At 51.1% G+C, this 15396-nt stretch overlaps 1 protein-coding gene across 3 annotated transcripts; it reads left to right on the top strand.

Annotated features, from left to right (window-relative positions):
• The first annotated feature begins 236 nt into the window (after nucleotides 1–236).
• SLC2A10 (solute carrier family 2 member 10) lies at nucleotides 237–14094 on the top strand. 3 transcript variants are annotated; one of them, XR_006337065.1, is made up of 6 exons: nucleotides 237–388; nucleotides 7635–8903; nucleotides 9463–9585; nucleotides 11679–11814; nucleotides 12335–12536; nucleotides 13849–14094. XR_006337065.1 is itself a non-coding variant. In XM_043883953.1 (6 exons), exons 1-5 carry the CDS (start codon nucleotides 385–387, stop codon nucleotides 12204–12206), a joined length of 1641 nt encoding a protein of 546 aa, XP_043739888.1. In that variant the 5' UTR covers nucleotides 237–384; the 3' UTR covers nucleotides 12207–12228; nucleotides 12335–14094. The 3 variants fall into 3 exon arrangements, 2 of the variants coding, with proteins under 2 accessions (XP_043739888.1, XP_043739889.1); XM_043883953.1 differs by adding an exon at nucleotides 12098–12228 and having other exon boundaries at nucleotides 12335–14094; XM_043883954.1 differs by having other exon boundaries at nucleotides 12335–14094.
• Nucleotides 14095–15396: the final 1302 nt, after the last annotated feature.

Below are 15396 nucleotides of genomic sequence, written 5' to 3' on the forward strand. Positions count from 1 at the left end.
CCGTGAGCGGCTGAAGTGGGTGTATGTGTCAGGGTGGATGCTGGAGAGGCCAAACTAGCGTGGACCGCAGTGATTCGAACTCCTTTCCTCTAGGAGGACAAATTGTGGGCTCCCCACCCGCAACCGGGATGACGGTGGGTGGGTTCCCAGCCGGGCCGGGCGAGACTGGCGACGTCCCGAGCGCACCGCCGTCCCCCGCCCCCAGCGCAGGGGCCCTGAGCTGGCCGACGTGGCGGCGGCGCCGCAGGAGGGCAGGCGGGGAGGGAGGGACGGAGGCGGGCCGGAAAGTTTGTCCGGCTGCTGCTGCCGAGGCGGGGACTCGGCGGGGGAGATGCACGCCCAGTCCCCCAGCGCCCCCCGCTCTCCTCGGGAGCCCTGGTCGCCATGGGTAAGTCGCGATCGGCGCAGCGGGCAGAGGGGCGCTTCGGGCAGGAAAGCCCCGCGACCCCATCCTTGCGCGCGCAGCCTCTGCCCGCCGCTGCCGCGCCCAGACCAGATACCGCCCACTCGGGTGGCCGCCGGGACAGCAGGCCTTGGCTGGGGGCTGGGAAGGGACTTGGGCCCACTTCCTTCCACGTTCCTTTCTGCCCAGAAAAAAAGTGACCTGAGAGGGCTCCTTAACTTGATACCAGGAGCTTATTCCGGGGCCCTACCCTCTCCTGACCTCTTGAAGCCTTGCAGCGTCCCATGAGTGAGTGAATTTGTTCCTATCCTGCAGATGAAGAAGAGGCTCGGAAAGGAGCAAACTGATTCATGGATTCGCTGAGCACTTCTCTCCAGGCACTGTTCTAGGCTTGGGATGCTGCCCTACACAAAACAGACAAAAACCTCTGCTGTCAGATGCTCAGTGGAGGGGAAGATAGAGGAGAGTGGGGGCGGGGGTGGGTGGTGGGGTTTGGGGAGGTGGGAAGGTTAGGAAACTTTGTTGCTCCAGGGGACAAAGGTTTGTATTTTTCTCTCTGGATTCAGAAGCCTCAAAAGGTCAATCATTGATCCACCTACTACCTGGCAGACATTGGTTTAGGGGTTGGGGACTCAGTGAACCTGTATGTAGATTTGGGGGGGCGGTTCCAGCCCTCATTCTCCCATTTCCCAGGTGCATCCTGATCTAGGACAGGATAGTTAACTTCTCTCACCTTAGTTTTTGCATCTCCAAAACAGTCACCGGGAAATACCCCCATCACAGGGAAGCCATGTGAATGACATGAGAATATGAACTTAAATACTCCATATACCACTTGCACATGGTAAATGATCTGTTAACGTGAGATTTTATTTTTTTAATCACACCCAACATTGGGACTCTGGAATCAGACTACTCAAGTTCAAAATATGCTCTATGACTTGATAAACTCTTGGTTCAGTTCAGTTCAGTTCAGTCACTCAGTTGTGTCTTACTCTTTGCGACCCCATGAATCACAGCACGCCAGGCCTCCCTGTCCATCACCAACTCCTGGAGTTTACTCAAACTCATGCCCATCAAGTCAGTGGTGCCATCCAGCCATCTCATCCTCTCTTGTCCCCTTCGCCTCCTGCCCCCAATCCCTCCCAGCATCAGGGTCTTTTCCAATGAGTCAATTCTTCGCATGAGGTGGCCAAAGTACTGGAGTTTCAGCTTCAACATCAGTCCTTCCAATGAACACCCAGGACTGATCTCCTTTAGGATGGACTGGTTGGATCTCCTTGCAGTCCAAGGGACTCTCAAGAGTCTTCTCCAACACCACAGTTCAAAAGCATCAATTTTTCGGCGCTCAGCTTTCTTCACAGTCCAACTCTCACATCCATACATGACCACTGGAAAAACCATAGCCTTGACTAGATGGACCTTTGTTGGCAAAGTAATGTCTCTGCTTTTTAATATGCTATCTAGGTTGGTCAAACTCTCAACGCTAGGCAAACGTCTTTACTTCTCTGTGCCTCAGTTGCTTCATCTGTAAAATGGAAACAGCACCAGTGTCTGTGACACAGGGTTAATGTAGGAATTAAGGCAGCTGCTAGAGGTATGGCTTCTGGAAAGGAGGTGAGCTGGCTATAGTATCAACAACAGTCCCACTTACATCACCTGTTGTTGGGACACTTGGAAGCCACCCGTCTGGGTGAAGATATTTGCATGGGTCAGTTTCACTCCTGGCTTTTCCCTGGAGTTTCAAGGGAAGCCATGGCAGGTCTCTGGTTGGGGAGGGATCCAATACATTGTCCCTCTGGGTGAGATGCTGCTCTAGCATCACCCACCGAAGGTGCCCTGGGACTTGCGGCTGGTGAAGTGTGCAGCCGTGACCTGGCTTTTTCCTCTCCACCTGCCCCTTGATTCTCTCCCCTGGGAAGCTCTGCTTTCAAGAACTGGGGGACTTCATCCAGGGTGAGCCAGTTTCACATATTATATTTAGACAGACAATCCATAGAAAGGGAGTTGTTTAGTCGCTCAGTCGTGACAGACTCTTTTGCAACCCCATGGACTGTAGCCCACTAGGCTCCTCTGTCCATGGGATTTCCCAGGCAAGAACACTGGAGTGGGTTGCCTCCCCTAGGGGATCTTCCTGACCCAGGGATCGGACCCAGGTCTCTTGTATCTCCTCCATGACAGGCAGATCGTTTACCTGCTGAACCATCCAGTACCTAAACTCAGGCTGGGCTGTCATAGTTTGGAGGCCAGGATTTACTCCACTTCCTGTCCATCACCACTTCCAGACCCTGAATCAGCCAAGATGCTCAAGAGCCCAAATCCTTTCTGTCTGGGTTCCCTATGTCCTGAATTCACTCATTTATTCAATCATCTGTTTACTCAACCAGTATATACTGAATGTCTACTGTATGCCAGGAACTGTCCCCAGCATCAGGAGACAACTGAGAATGTACAAAGAACTCCTGTCCCTTTAGGGTTGACATTCTGGTTGTTGAGCCCCCCAAATATGTTAAATGTATAGTTATTTCAGATGATGAAAAGTACCATGGAGGAAAACAAGCAGGAAAGTGGAATACGAAGGGCTGGATGCCATGGGAGCTTGCAGTTTTAAGGAGAGCATCAGGGAAGGCCTCATGAAAAGGTGACGCTGAGCAGGAGCCAGAGGGAAGCGGGATTGGGGTCACTGAAATGGAGAGAAAGGGCTTTCCCAGCAGAGGTGAGACCTGGTAAAAAGCTTTGACTTGAAATGGGCTTGGAGTGAGGAGGCACCGCAAGGAGGCTGGTGTGCCAGGAGTTCAGTGAGAGGAGTCAGGTCCTATAGGGCCTTGAAGGTCACTGTCAGGACTTTGACTTTTTTCATAGCGAAAGAGGAGCCTTGGAGGACTCTAAGCAGAATGATGTGGCCTGACTTGGGTTATCATACAGTCTCTGGCTGCTCTAGAGCATTAGATTAAGTTCAAATGTATCTGACACAGTCCTTGGAATGGGACGTGGAGATACTGCCCTGGATCCTGACTCAATCTTTCATTCACTCAGTAGAACCTTTAATCGGCCCATCTTAGGTTTCAGGGTGGGGCTGGGGCCTAGAGACACAGAGACAGTAAGTCTATGTTCTCATCATGTCCCGTTTAATAAGGAAAACACATTGATTTCACAATTACTTGGTGTGAGCAAATGCAGAAGAAAGCAGAATTGGCTGGAAGTGAAAAATATGACTTAGAAAGTTGAGGACGATGTACAGGAATTAGAGTCTCTGTCAAACTAGCTTAACCAGGAAAAAACTAAAAAGGTACTTATTTATTGGTCTCTGAAAACATCTGTGCCTTCAGGCATGGTTGGATCTAGGAGCTCGGGCAGTGTAGTCAGGATTCCCTGCTAGGGAAAGATGACCCCCAGCTGCTCCAGGCAGGTAAACTACCAGCTCAGAAACCCAAATAAGCAACCACCCTGGGCTGGACTGTCTCTCACTGGCTCAGGTTCAGCCACATGGCATTCACCACTGCCCAAGGCCGGAGAACCTGCTAGCTAGTCAGACCTGGGTCACGGACACAACGTCTGGAGCTAGGTGATGGGGGGTGGAGGTGGGGAGGTCAAGTCTACCCAGATTCAGGGATTGAGAGATGAAGACAGGAGAGGCGAGGGCAGCTCCCCACAGAGCATGGGGCCTGAGGCCAAATCACAGATGTGTATTACTGGAGCCCCTCAGGGAGGTGGACTGGGGCTGAAGAGGATGAGTGAGCATTTGGGGAACACAGGTCGGGAAGAGAGGGACCAGTTCATGTAGAGGGCAGAACAGCATGAAACGCTATGGTGTGTGCTAGGAACAAGTGTTTGCAGGGTGTTTCGGAGGGGTGGGGATAGGGGTGGAGAGGAGAGGTGGCTAAGGAGGCGGGCTGGGGCCACCAGCTCGTGCAGGGACTGGGAGGTCATGCTCATGAGTTAACTTATAGAGTAGGTGGTAGGAGCCTTGGAAAGCTTAAATACGTGGGTTTGGGAGTCAGATGGGACAGCGTTTGAGTCCTGATCCTTTTGCTTCCCAGCTGTGAGAACACTTGGTTTCTCACAGAACACTTAGTTTCTGAGCCTTAGTTTTCCCATCTGTCAAATGGGGGTAATTGCAGCACTACCACCTAGAGTCGTCACCAAGGTGAATTGAGAGAAGGCACCTGAAGTCTTTGCAGAGAGGAGACACTCTGTCAGTGACACTTGTTATTATTACTGTTTGATCTTCCTTTATTGTTGCTGTTCTGCCCTTGCCACTGAGACCTGAGTCTGTCCTTCTGCATTTTCCGGTGGAACCTGTGGACAGTCAACTTTGCCCCTGGGCCCTTTGGCTGGGTTCCCATTCACCTCCAGAAGAACCCAGGACATGGCAGAGAAGTTCTGTGTTTTCACGGGATTGCCTCACATGGCCTGGGTGAAACTTTCCTTCTGGCAGTGAACTCTAGAAACTGAGGGAGGTGGGGCAGAAGGGGGTGACAAGCGGCAGGACCTGGGCAGCATCATCCCCCCAGGGTGTTGGTTGATGGTCATGAAGAGGAAGGACTAGGCCAGCCAGGGGATGGTAGGGGGTTGTTTCCTGGGGGGCAGAGGTGATGGGGAGAAAAATGGGCTGGGGAGGGGAGGTGATTCCTCCACCAATGAAAGTCCTCTCCCCGCCCCTGCACAAAAATTGCCTAACATAGATGGGGTGAGGCAGGAGTGAGAAAACAGTGAAATTTTATTCTGCCAAGGTTTTATACTGGAGTGGCTAAGGGTACAGATTGTGGAACCAGACCGCCAGGCTTTGAATCTCAACAAGCTGCTGCTGCTGCTGCTGCTAAGTCGCTTCAGTCGTGTCCGACTCTGTGCGACCCCATAGACAGTAGCCCACCAGGCTCCGCCGTCCTTGGGATTCTCCAGGCAAGAACACTGGAGTGGGTTGCCATTTCCTTCTCCAGTGCATGAAAGTGAAAAGTGAAAGTGAAGTCGCTCAGTCGTGTCCCACTCTTCACGACCCCATGGACTACAGCCTACCAGGCTCCTACGTCCATGGGATTTTCCAGGCAAGAGTACTGGAGTGGGTTGCCATTGCCTTCTCTGACAAAACTTACGAGTTTTTGCCTAATTAAAAAAATTATGACATTTTGATTCTACTTGTTTGATCTAGTATGAATAGAATGCTAGATTTTTAATACTCTTCATCTTAGGCAAGTCATTTCGTGTCTCTGATAATCGGTTTATATGTGTGTGCTCGGTTGCTCAGCGATGTCCTACTCTTTGTGACCCCATGAACTGTAGCCCGCTAGGCTCTTCCGTCCATGGGGATTCTCCAGGCAAGAATACTGGAGTGGGTTGTCATTCACTTCTCCAGGGGACCTTCCTAGTCAAACCCAGGTCTCTTGCATCTCCCGCATTGGCAGGCGGATTCTTTACCATTACCACCACCTGAGAAGCCGGGTGATCAGTTTACTCCTTCATAAATAATACAAAAGCCCACCTCATAAAGTTGCGGTGAGAATTAAATGAGCTAGTCCACTAAAAGGGCTCAAAGCAGTGCCTGGTCCAGAGCAAACACTCCATAAATCTGACTACAATGTCATGAATGTTCTTGTCAGGTCCAGGGTAGGGGGTGGGTGAGACAGTGTCTGGATTACTCTAGATGCTTCCAGAAATATTTGTTTAAATATGTGAATTAAAAATTAACAGCAACCTGTTTAGCTGCTCTGCCAGTACAGTAGCTGCTGGCCATTATGTGGCTATTTTCACACTTAATTAAAATTAAATAAAATTAAAACCGCAGTTCCGCAATTACACTGGCCACATTTTAAGAGTTCGATTTAAAAATTAAAAAAGTGCCTAGAATCCACTGAGAGTGGAATGCATCAATGTCCTCCTGACCTGGCCCCTGCCTACCTCTCCTACCTCATCACCGATTACTCTCACCTACTGATCTCCAGCCACTCCGGCCTCCTTGCTCAATAGGCCATGATTAAAAGCCTGAACTCTCTAGTCACATCTACTTTGCTACTTACTTGCTGTGTGACCATGAAGAAGTTTCTTCACCTCTCTGTGCCTTGGAGGATGATGCTAAGAATAGTAGATTTTAAGGTTGTTGTAAGAATTAAATGAGTAAATACATGTAAAGCCCTTAAAACAGAGCCTGGTACTTAATACCATAGAAGTACTAGCTATTAATAGTTATTTTTCAAACATGCCCCAAACTGTCCAGCTTCAGAGCCTTTGTTTCTGCTATTCCCTTGTCTAGAATGTTCTTCTCCCATACTTGACATGATTTTCACCCTCCCTTCATTCAGATCTCTGCTCAAGTTTTCCCTCTTCAGAGATGCCTTAGCTGGCTGGCTACCCTATTTAAAACAGAACCCCTCCATCGTTCTCAATCCCCTTTCAGCTCAGCCCAGTCTCTCAGTCATGTCCAACTCTTTGTGACCCCATGGTCTGCAGCATGCCAGGCCTCCCTGTCCATCACCAACTCCTGGAGCTTACTCAAACTCATGTCCATCGAGTCAGTGATGCCATCCAGCCATCTCATCTTCTGTCATCCCCTTCTCCCCCTGCCTTCAATCTTTCCCAGCATTACCTGCTTTTTTTTTTTTTTTAATGACATCTATCACCTATTCGTTTATTATCTGCCTTTTTCTCCTAGAATATCAGGTCCTTGAAAATACCACTGTATTGTCAGCCCCAAGAACACAGCCTACTGGCATAAAAAATTATGCCAGATAATTTTTTGAATGATTAGATGGATGAATGAATGGATGGGTGGGTGTGTGTCTGGGTAAGTAGCAAACAGAATACAACGATGGGTGGATGAATATATTTTTGGATAGATGGGTCAATAAATGGATGGATATTTGGGTGAATTAAGGGGTAGACGAATGGACCAAGGAATGGAAGAATATGTGGTGGATGAAGTAGGTGGATGGATGGAGGAGTGGATGATGAAGGGATGGGTAAATTGATCAATAGCTGGATGAACAGATGGAATGGATGGATGAAGGAAGGAGTGGATGAAGGAAGAAGTGGGTGCATGCATACATGCATGTGTGGGTATATGGATAGATGGATGAATAAATGAATAGATGGACATATAAACGAATAGATGAGTGAATAGATGGAGAGATGGAGGGCTGGACAGGTGGAGAGGGGGTTTGATGGGACAGGCTGATGGACGGTTGGATGCTCTGACATGGAAACATTCTGCACCCGCCCTGTCACTTTTGTTTTTCAGGCCGACCTTCACTCCTCCTGCCCCTGTGTGCCTCGGTGTCCTTGCTGGGTGGCCTGACCTTTGGCTATGAACTGGCAGTCATATCGGGTGCCCTGCTGCCGCTGCAGCTTGATTTCGGGCTGAGCTGCTCGCAGCAGGAGCTCCTGGTGGGCAGCCTGCTCCTGGGGGCTCTCCTCGCCTCTCTGGTAGGCGGCTGCCTCATCGACCGCTATGGCCGGAAGCAAGCCATCCTGGGGAGCAACTTGGTGCTGTTGGCAGGCAGCCTGAGCCTGGGCCTGGCCGGCTCCCTGGCCTGGCTGCTCCTGGGCCGCTCGGTGGCTGGCTTTGCCATCTCCCTCTCCTCCATGGCCTGCTGCATCCACGTGTCCGAGCTGGCGGGCCCTCGGCAGCGGGGAGTGTTGGTGTCCCTCTACGAGGCAGGCATCACCGTGGGCGTCCTGCTCTCCTACGCGCTCAACTACGCGCTGGCCGGCGCCCCCAGGGGATGGAGGCATATGTTTGGCTGGGCCGCTGCGCCCGCTCTCCTGCAGTCTCTCAGCCTCCTCTTCCTGCCCGCTGGTACAGTCAGGGCTGCAGCCCGCAAGGACCTCATCCCGCTGCAGGGAGGCGAGGCCACGAAGCTGGACCCCGGGAGGCCGAGATACGCCTTTGTGGACCTCTTCAGGGCCCGCGATAACATGCGGGGCCGGACCGTCGTGGGGCTGGGGCTGGTGCTTTTCCAGCAGCTGACCGGGCAGCCCAACGTGCTCGCCTACGCCTCCACCATCTTCCGGTCGGTCGGCTTCCGGGGAGGCTCCTCCGCTGTGCTGGCCTCCGTGGGGCTCGGTGCGGTGAAGGTGGCGGCTACCCTGACGGCCATGGGGCTGGTGGATCGAGCCGGCCGCAGGGCTCTGCTGCTCGCCGGCTCTGCCCTCATGGCCCTGTCGGTCAGCGGCCTCGGCCTCGTCAGCTTTGCTGTGCCCCTGCACTCGGGCCCGGCTTGCCTGGCCGTGCCCAACGCCACCAGGCTGTCGGGGCTCCCTGGAGACCCCAGCCTGCCCAGGGGCTTGGCTCCACCTCTGCCGCCCACGACCAACCAGAGCCCCAGGCGGCCAATCTTGTCAACCTCTGAGAGGACCAGGCCTCCTCCGGGAGCCGAGGACCCTACAGCCCTAAGCCTCACTCCCCCTGGAGGCCTTTCGCCCGCCCCCGAGCACGCCCTGCTGCACTGGACCGCGCTGGTCTGCATGATGGTCTTTGTGAGCGCCTTCTCCATTGGCTTTGGACCCGGTAAGTGGGAGTCTTCTGCAGGTAACTTGGAAGCCTTCTACCCCTCCTAGCGGAAAGCGTGGGGACTGAACCCATCAGGGTCTCAGAGGGACCAGCGGTGGCTTGACCGTGAGAACAATGAGCTTGGACTCCAGGGCTCCTTGCTTCTTTGAAGCTACTTCTTCCGAGGGCAGGAGCCTAATTTGTGTCTGTCATGGTTTCTTTCTTATGAAGACCCCAAATCTTCTAAGCTTCATAAAGCCAGAATGTGCCGCTGGATAGCTCACTCAGAAGGGTTGACTGGAAAGGAATTTAATAAATAAGGTGACCAAGCATCCCAATTTGCCTAGGACACTGAAAGTCTGGGGTCCCAGGAAACCCTTCAGTTTCCTGTGCAAACCCAGGTTGCTGGTCCTTCTGAAGGGAATCTTATGGCCATGTGGGGAAAACAGCAGAGAGAAATGGGTGTCAGGGGCCTGACCCTGCACTGAGTCCCATTGTTGGGGGGCTGCCTGCTGGACCGTGGGTGCCAGGCCCTGGGTCCCGGCTACTAGGCATCCTCTCTGCCCTCCTGTCCTAGTGACCTGGCTTGTCCTCAGCGAGATTTACCCCGTGGAGATCCGAGGGAGGGCCTTTGCCTTCTGCAACAGCTTCAACTGGGCCGCCAACCTCTTCATCAGCCTCTCCTTCCTCGACCTCATCGGTGAGTCCTCTGACCTAATTCCCTGGCCCAAAATCTGGAAACAACTGCCTCCAAACAGAGCCCAGGCTTTTATGTCATCTGGGTATAAGTGACAGAAAATCCCGTGCAAAACAGTTTGTGAGCAAAAGGCAATGTTTTTGTCTTAAGTCATGAAAAGAGGAGGGTAGCTGTCTTTAACCATGACAGATCCAGAAGCTTCAACAAAACTGTGGGCCCGCTTTCATACTCTCTTGGCTCTGCCTCCCGCGCTGTGAGCTTCCTTCTTGGGCAGACCGACTGCGGGGCTGCAAAGATGACCACAAGCCGGGCTCTTCATCTTGGCAGCCCCTGGGAAGGAGAGCCTGTTTTTTCCAATGGCTCTAACTCATGTCCTGGGACTGACTCTCATTGGCCCAGCAAGATCACATGCCCATCACTGAACCGTCACTGGAAGGCTGCAATATTCTGATGCCCAGGCCTTGGGCCACATACCCAGTCTGAACAAGGTGGGGTGATAGACACCCCACGGCATGGACTGAGAGTTGGGGGAGGGTTCCCCGAAGGAAAACTGAGGTGCTATTGAAAGAATGAGAGGGGTTGAGAGACAAAGACAACAGAAGATACAACCTGCGAAGTTTCTACTTCATTTCAGATGCCATCAGTTGTCAGTGGAGGGGTGGAGGGGATTGGCTTTATTGACAACCTGAGAGTTGAGGCTGAAGGGAGGATAGAGCTGAAGCATCCATTTCTCCTCGGCCCAGGAAGCCATCCCTGATTGGCGGGGGGGGGGGGGGGGGGGGGGGGGCAGGGGGAGGAGTTTGTTCTCAAACCCGGAGTTTGTTCTCTGGGTAGAGGATACGGAGATTGGGAGCCCTGAGTGTAGGGCTTTGCTCCCTGTCCCCATCAAGACAAGTCCATTCTCCCCTAGTAACTAAAAGTTTCCACTCTACAGCGGAGGAGTTTGCTTTTTTTTTTTTCTTATTTGCAGCAGCAGAACAATTCCCCAAATAAAATTTTGTGCAGAAGCTCCACAGAAGTGCCTGACAACATCCAGAACTCTCAGACATGCTGTAAAATCCTCCAGGCCGGAGAAGAGGGGAAGGTCCACTCCCCCACCCACCCCTACCCCTGGAGAGAATGTGTCTGAGACCAGCAGGAGCCACAACCTTTCCTTTTCATTCTAAACCAGCTTAAACTGGCTCGTGCCCGCCTGCCAGCAGGAAGCTCTGCTCGGATCTGGTTTGAATGACACCTCCTCTTCCTAGCTAGCATTCAAACCCAGTCTGGGTGCTGGTGGGATGGGGTGGGAATATATGGGCCCAGGACACTAGGGAGGGGTGTCTGAGATGCAGAGGATACTCATGACCCAAGACCAGGGGTCCTCAGGGCCCAGGTGGGTGGGGCTCCTTCCCTGCGGGCCCCAAGGCACAGTTCTGAGAGTTATTTTCCCACTTCCTGCAGCCAAGTGTTTCCCCTTCAAAGGAGGAGCCCTTGGGGGCTGTGGGAAATACTGGTGGAAGAACTGGTCCACCTTGCCTGTCTCCCACACCCAGTCTTTGGGAATTCAAATTTCTCACTCATAAAAGAAATTTCTCATTTCTTTTATGTGGAATGAATGAGAGATAAGGAAGGGAGAGAGGGGAGGAAGGAAGCAAGGGGAAGAAGGGCTTCTTAGAATTGTTTCATATCCTATCATCCCCATCTCACAGATTGGGAAATACATCCTTCCCAAGTCTAGCCAGGTAGTCAGAAGACTAGAACACAGCCCTCCTTCTCCCAGTCCAACACTCTCTCTCTGCTGGTATAAGGATTACATGGAGGTCAAGCTTCCCAGGTGGCTCAGAGGTAAAGAATCCGCCTGCCGATGCAGGAGACACAGGTTCAGTCCCAGACATTTTGTGGATTTGGGCCCTGGGCCTTTGCCTGCCTCTGGGACAGCCAGTCCTACTCCTGCTTTATGGTACTTTTATCTGACAGTGTGTTGGTCATTCTGCAAATCTACCATCTGGAGAATCTGCTCCGGGTAAACTGATTTTAAGTGTTCCACCTGGAACACTGGTCAACCAGTTGGCCCAGGCTAAGCTCCGCCCACATTCCTGCCCCATCATTCCCAGGTGCCATTGGCTTGTCCTGGACCTTCCTGCTGTACGGGCTGACCGCTGTCTTCGGCCTGGGCTTCATCTATTTATTTGTCCCGGAAACAAAAGGCCAGTCGTTGGCAGACATAGACCAGCAATTCCAGAAGAGATGGTAAGGTGGTCAGGGCTGGCCAAGGGGGATGAGTGACCTCAGACCGCGAGCCCTTTGCTTCGGGATTTAGTCCTTACACTTTGCCTTTGCAGAAGAGTGTTTTTCTTCTCTTCCTGTTGTTCTTACTGCCTGGACACAATGACTTTTGTCCTATCTTTGTATACGAGCTCTTCTCCTTGAGTGGGATGGGAAAATGGGACTGGAGGGTGGTGATGTGGGAGAGGCTGGTTGGGCGTGATGTCACTTCCCAGCAGGAGTGACAGGAGCTAGTCTTTGTGTTTAGGAGGGTCAGTCTGGCTGTGATGGGGAGATCTGGCTGTAGGGCGCACAGGTGGACCCAGGAAGACCAGGGGGAACAGCTGGGCCGTTCGGAAGATGGAAATGCACATTAAGGCAGAAAGCAGGAAGGGCCAGGTAGGAGTGGGGGTGGGGATGGGATGGGGACCCCAGGCATGGTCCACTCCCATCAGCCCTGGGGAAGGCCACCAGGCCCTATCAACCTCCGCTCTCTGTGCTGCAGGTTCCCCCTGAGCTTTGGCCATAGGCAGAGCTCGGCTGGCGTCCAGTATAGTCGTATCGAGGTCTCCGCAGCCTCCTGAGGGGGTCCATCTGGAAGATGCTGGAACCATGGCTTTAACAGACAGTCTTCAGCTTCCTGCTTGCCTGGGCCCCGGAACACAGGGCTAGATGGTCCTTCAAGACTCGCCCTTGCTACAGAAGAGGTCTGTTTTGCTGGGGCAAAAGGGTTGAAAGTCTGAGAGCTGCACAGTCTTCATTTTGAGCCTCAGGTTCAGAGGGTTCCTGAGGTTCTGCCTCTTTGCCTCAGTTTCGCCACTGACTCTGCACATCTCTGCAGTAATGAAATGATGAGAGCATCTCACTGTGACTCTATTGCTCTGTGGGCTTTCTCAAGCAGGAAGTCACTCCTGGGATCACCCCTAAATCCAGCAAAGAATACCATATTATCTGCTCTCTTTCTCCATCTGGTTGGGACTTTTGGGGGGGAACACCTGCTTTTTGGTACTCAGATCTCATTATGTTCAACCCCTCCAATTCCCTTGCCCAGAATACTTGTCATTCACCAGCGACTCAGATGGTTGGTAGGAGGCTTGAGTTCTAGCCCTGACTGCAGCTCTTCCTGCTGTCTGACCGTGGGCCTCAGCTTCCCTTGTGTATACAACGGGGGATCTGAACCAGGCAGTTCTTAAGGTCTCTTCAGAAGCCAATGAGTCGGAATTTTCAATGCCGGCACTACCATGGATAATCAGCATGGGCCCTGCTTTCAAGTTGCTAGTCATCCCTTTAGGGGAGATAAGTTTTAATTAGGGGAAAGGTGAAGAATTCCAGAGTTGTGTGCCCTGAAATCCAAGGGCCATCACAGTGCAGGTCATGTGCTCCAGGAGCAGTTTCCAGGATGGCACAGGAGGACTTTGCAGAAAGGAGATAGGTCTGAAAGCTAACAAACCTGGTTGTCGGTGTGGCCTCCACCTCTTGGCAGCTACTGACCTTGAATAAGTAACAATTCCCTCAAGCCTCAGTTTGCATATCTGTAGAAAGGAGTTGACTTTCCCCCTAGGGGTGTATTTAACTTCTGTCTCCCATCAGGAGCGTCTTCAACTAGTCCCATTCAGCTTGTCAGGATGGATGGGGTTTCTCTTTACCCTCAATACCTAGGTCCCCACTTTTGGGACATTGTAAAGGGGTCACCCCCGCACTGCCCCAGGCCAAAAGGGTTGAGTCAAATGGAGACAGAGCTAATAGCTCCACCCCACAGGACTCTGGCCCCTCCCGAGTCCTCCTCTCCTCTCATTTCTCAATACTTCCTTTAGAGCACTGAAGCTGGCTTATGCTGGCTTGTGAAAGCTGGTTGTTAAATTTTCAGACTTTTGCAAGCTCTTATTAAGCGCAGTTGCTAAAAAATTAAATTATTTAAATTTATACTTAAGTAAATTATCTTTAAAAGCAAGGTAATGTATACTCTAAGCGCATCACTTCCTTATTTTACTGCATTTTGCTTTTGTCTGTGCTCTTAAGGTGATGTACAGCTATTGTATCCCAGGAGGAGCATGGGGGAGGGGCACGGCCCACCCCTTGCCGATTCTGCGTTCAGTGATGTCATGTTGGTCACCTGAGATGTCCACGGGGAGTGTCTTTGCATCAGAGAGACTGAGGAACATGATAGATCGGGGCTTGATGTATTGTTTTGTTGATTTTCCAGTCTCAACAATGTGATGGATGAAATGTTAATAATGTAAGTTAAACTTAACAATTTCTCCTGTCTGTAGTTGATACATTGTGAATGGCACAAAAAAAATGGAGGGGATTATTATCCAATTCAGCCAACAGGTGGCTCATGTCACCAGTGAAGGCGTCTGGACACACATCTTCCTTGTTTTACTTCCATCTCACTCATTAACGTGAACAGAAATTTCAACCAGCATTCGTGTCACAACTACACGTGTGCTTCAGTGATGTGAGCACCTTCCTTACTGAGTCGTGTTGCTGTCAAGCATTTCTTCGTGGTCTAATTTTGTGAAATCATGGCTAAATTGCAGTGACAGTTGGTTTTGGAATCCAGAGTTTGACAGGAAAATCAATGAAAACATTTCTGAGAGAATTAGTTGGCTAGATGGAATTTACAGTGAAGAGTATTTACAATAAAGTGTTTGTTATTATTTGTAAATTTGCCAGTTTTGTGCAACAGTACATCCGTTATCCCAGTAAAATTTACATACATTCTTTTCCCCCTTGAGAGCAGTTATTATCAGTCCACTAGCAGCATTCCCCCAGCCACCATTGCTTACAGCTGCTGCTTGGCTCCTTCAGACCTAATTTTCTCTGCAGGAGCCCCCAAACCTTCTCAGTTCTCCTTTCCTGTCAGCCTAAGTAGGGATACCTTTCCAGTCTTAGGGTGGGTTCTCCTCTGTTTTGATCAGGGTAATAAACTCATCGATCAGGCAGGGGATGTATTGCATGTTGAAAGGCCCTGAGGTAAGACTGAGATTCCATCTTGGAGGAATGCCAAGGAGGAGTACATGAAGGGTAGCATGATGGCAGAAGATGAGGAAGAGGTCAGCAGGGGTCAGATCATGAAGTAGCTTCCAAAAAACAGAAGCGTTCCTGACTTTCTTCTAAGTGTTCCAAGGAGCCACTGGAGAACTTTGACAATGGAACGGCATGATCAGACTTAATGGTGTAAAATACCCTTTATGGGTGATATTGGTGAATACAAAAAAAAAAAAAAAAGAATGTCAGTTTCAGAAATAGAAACCATAAAAATACTATGAAAGCAATCCAGTTCCACTGGATTTGATTCTCTTGCAATACTGTCATCAACTGATGGCTCTGAACTTAAGGCCTCCTCTGTGCTGAAAAAGGGGGCTCCAGTGAGAGAGGGGTTCATGACATAGTAGCACCATCCTGAGACTGTGTCTGGGCTGAGAGAACAGTGGTGTGATTCAGCACATTTTCATGTTTGTGAACCATCGAAAATCATTTCCAATGCCATGGGCACTGTGCTTCCCAGTCTTTGGTTGATGTAGCACTGGAGTGAAACGATCAAGGAAGTCTCAAGCACCAAGA

This window comes from Cervus elaphus, chromosome 23 (assembly GCF_910594005.1).
Source record: "Cervus elaphus chromosome 23, mCerEla1.1, whole genome shotgun sequence".
Taxonomy (NCBI): Eukaryota; Metazoa; Chordata; class Mammalia; order Artiodactyla; family Cervidae; genus Cervus; species Cervus elaphus.

Bases quoted from the DNA above. Each gene is read 5' to 3' on its own strand.
- SLC2A10 (XM_043883953.1), top strand. The intron at 9,586-11,678 runs GTGAGTCCTCTG...CATCATTCCCAG, and splicing joins CTCCTTCCTCGACCTCATCG to GTGCCATTGGCTTGTCCTGG. The intron at 11,815-12,097 runs GTAAGGTGGTCA...CTTTGTGTTTAG, and splicing joins CAGCAATTCCAGAAGAGATG to GAGGGTCAGTCTGGCTGTGA.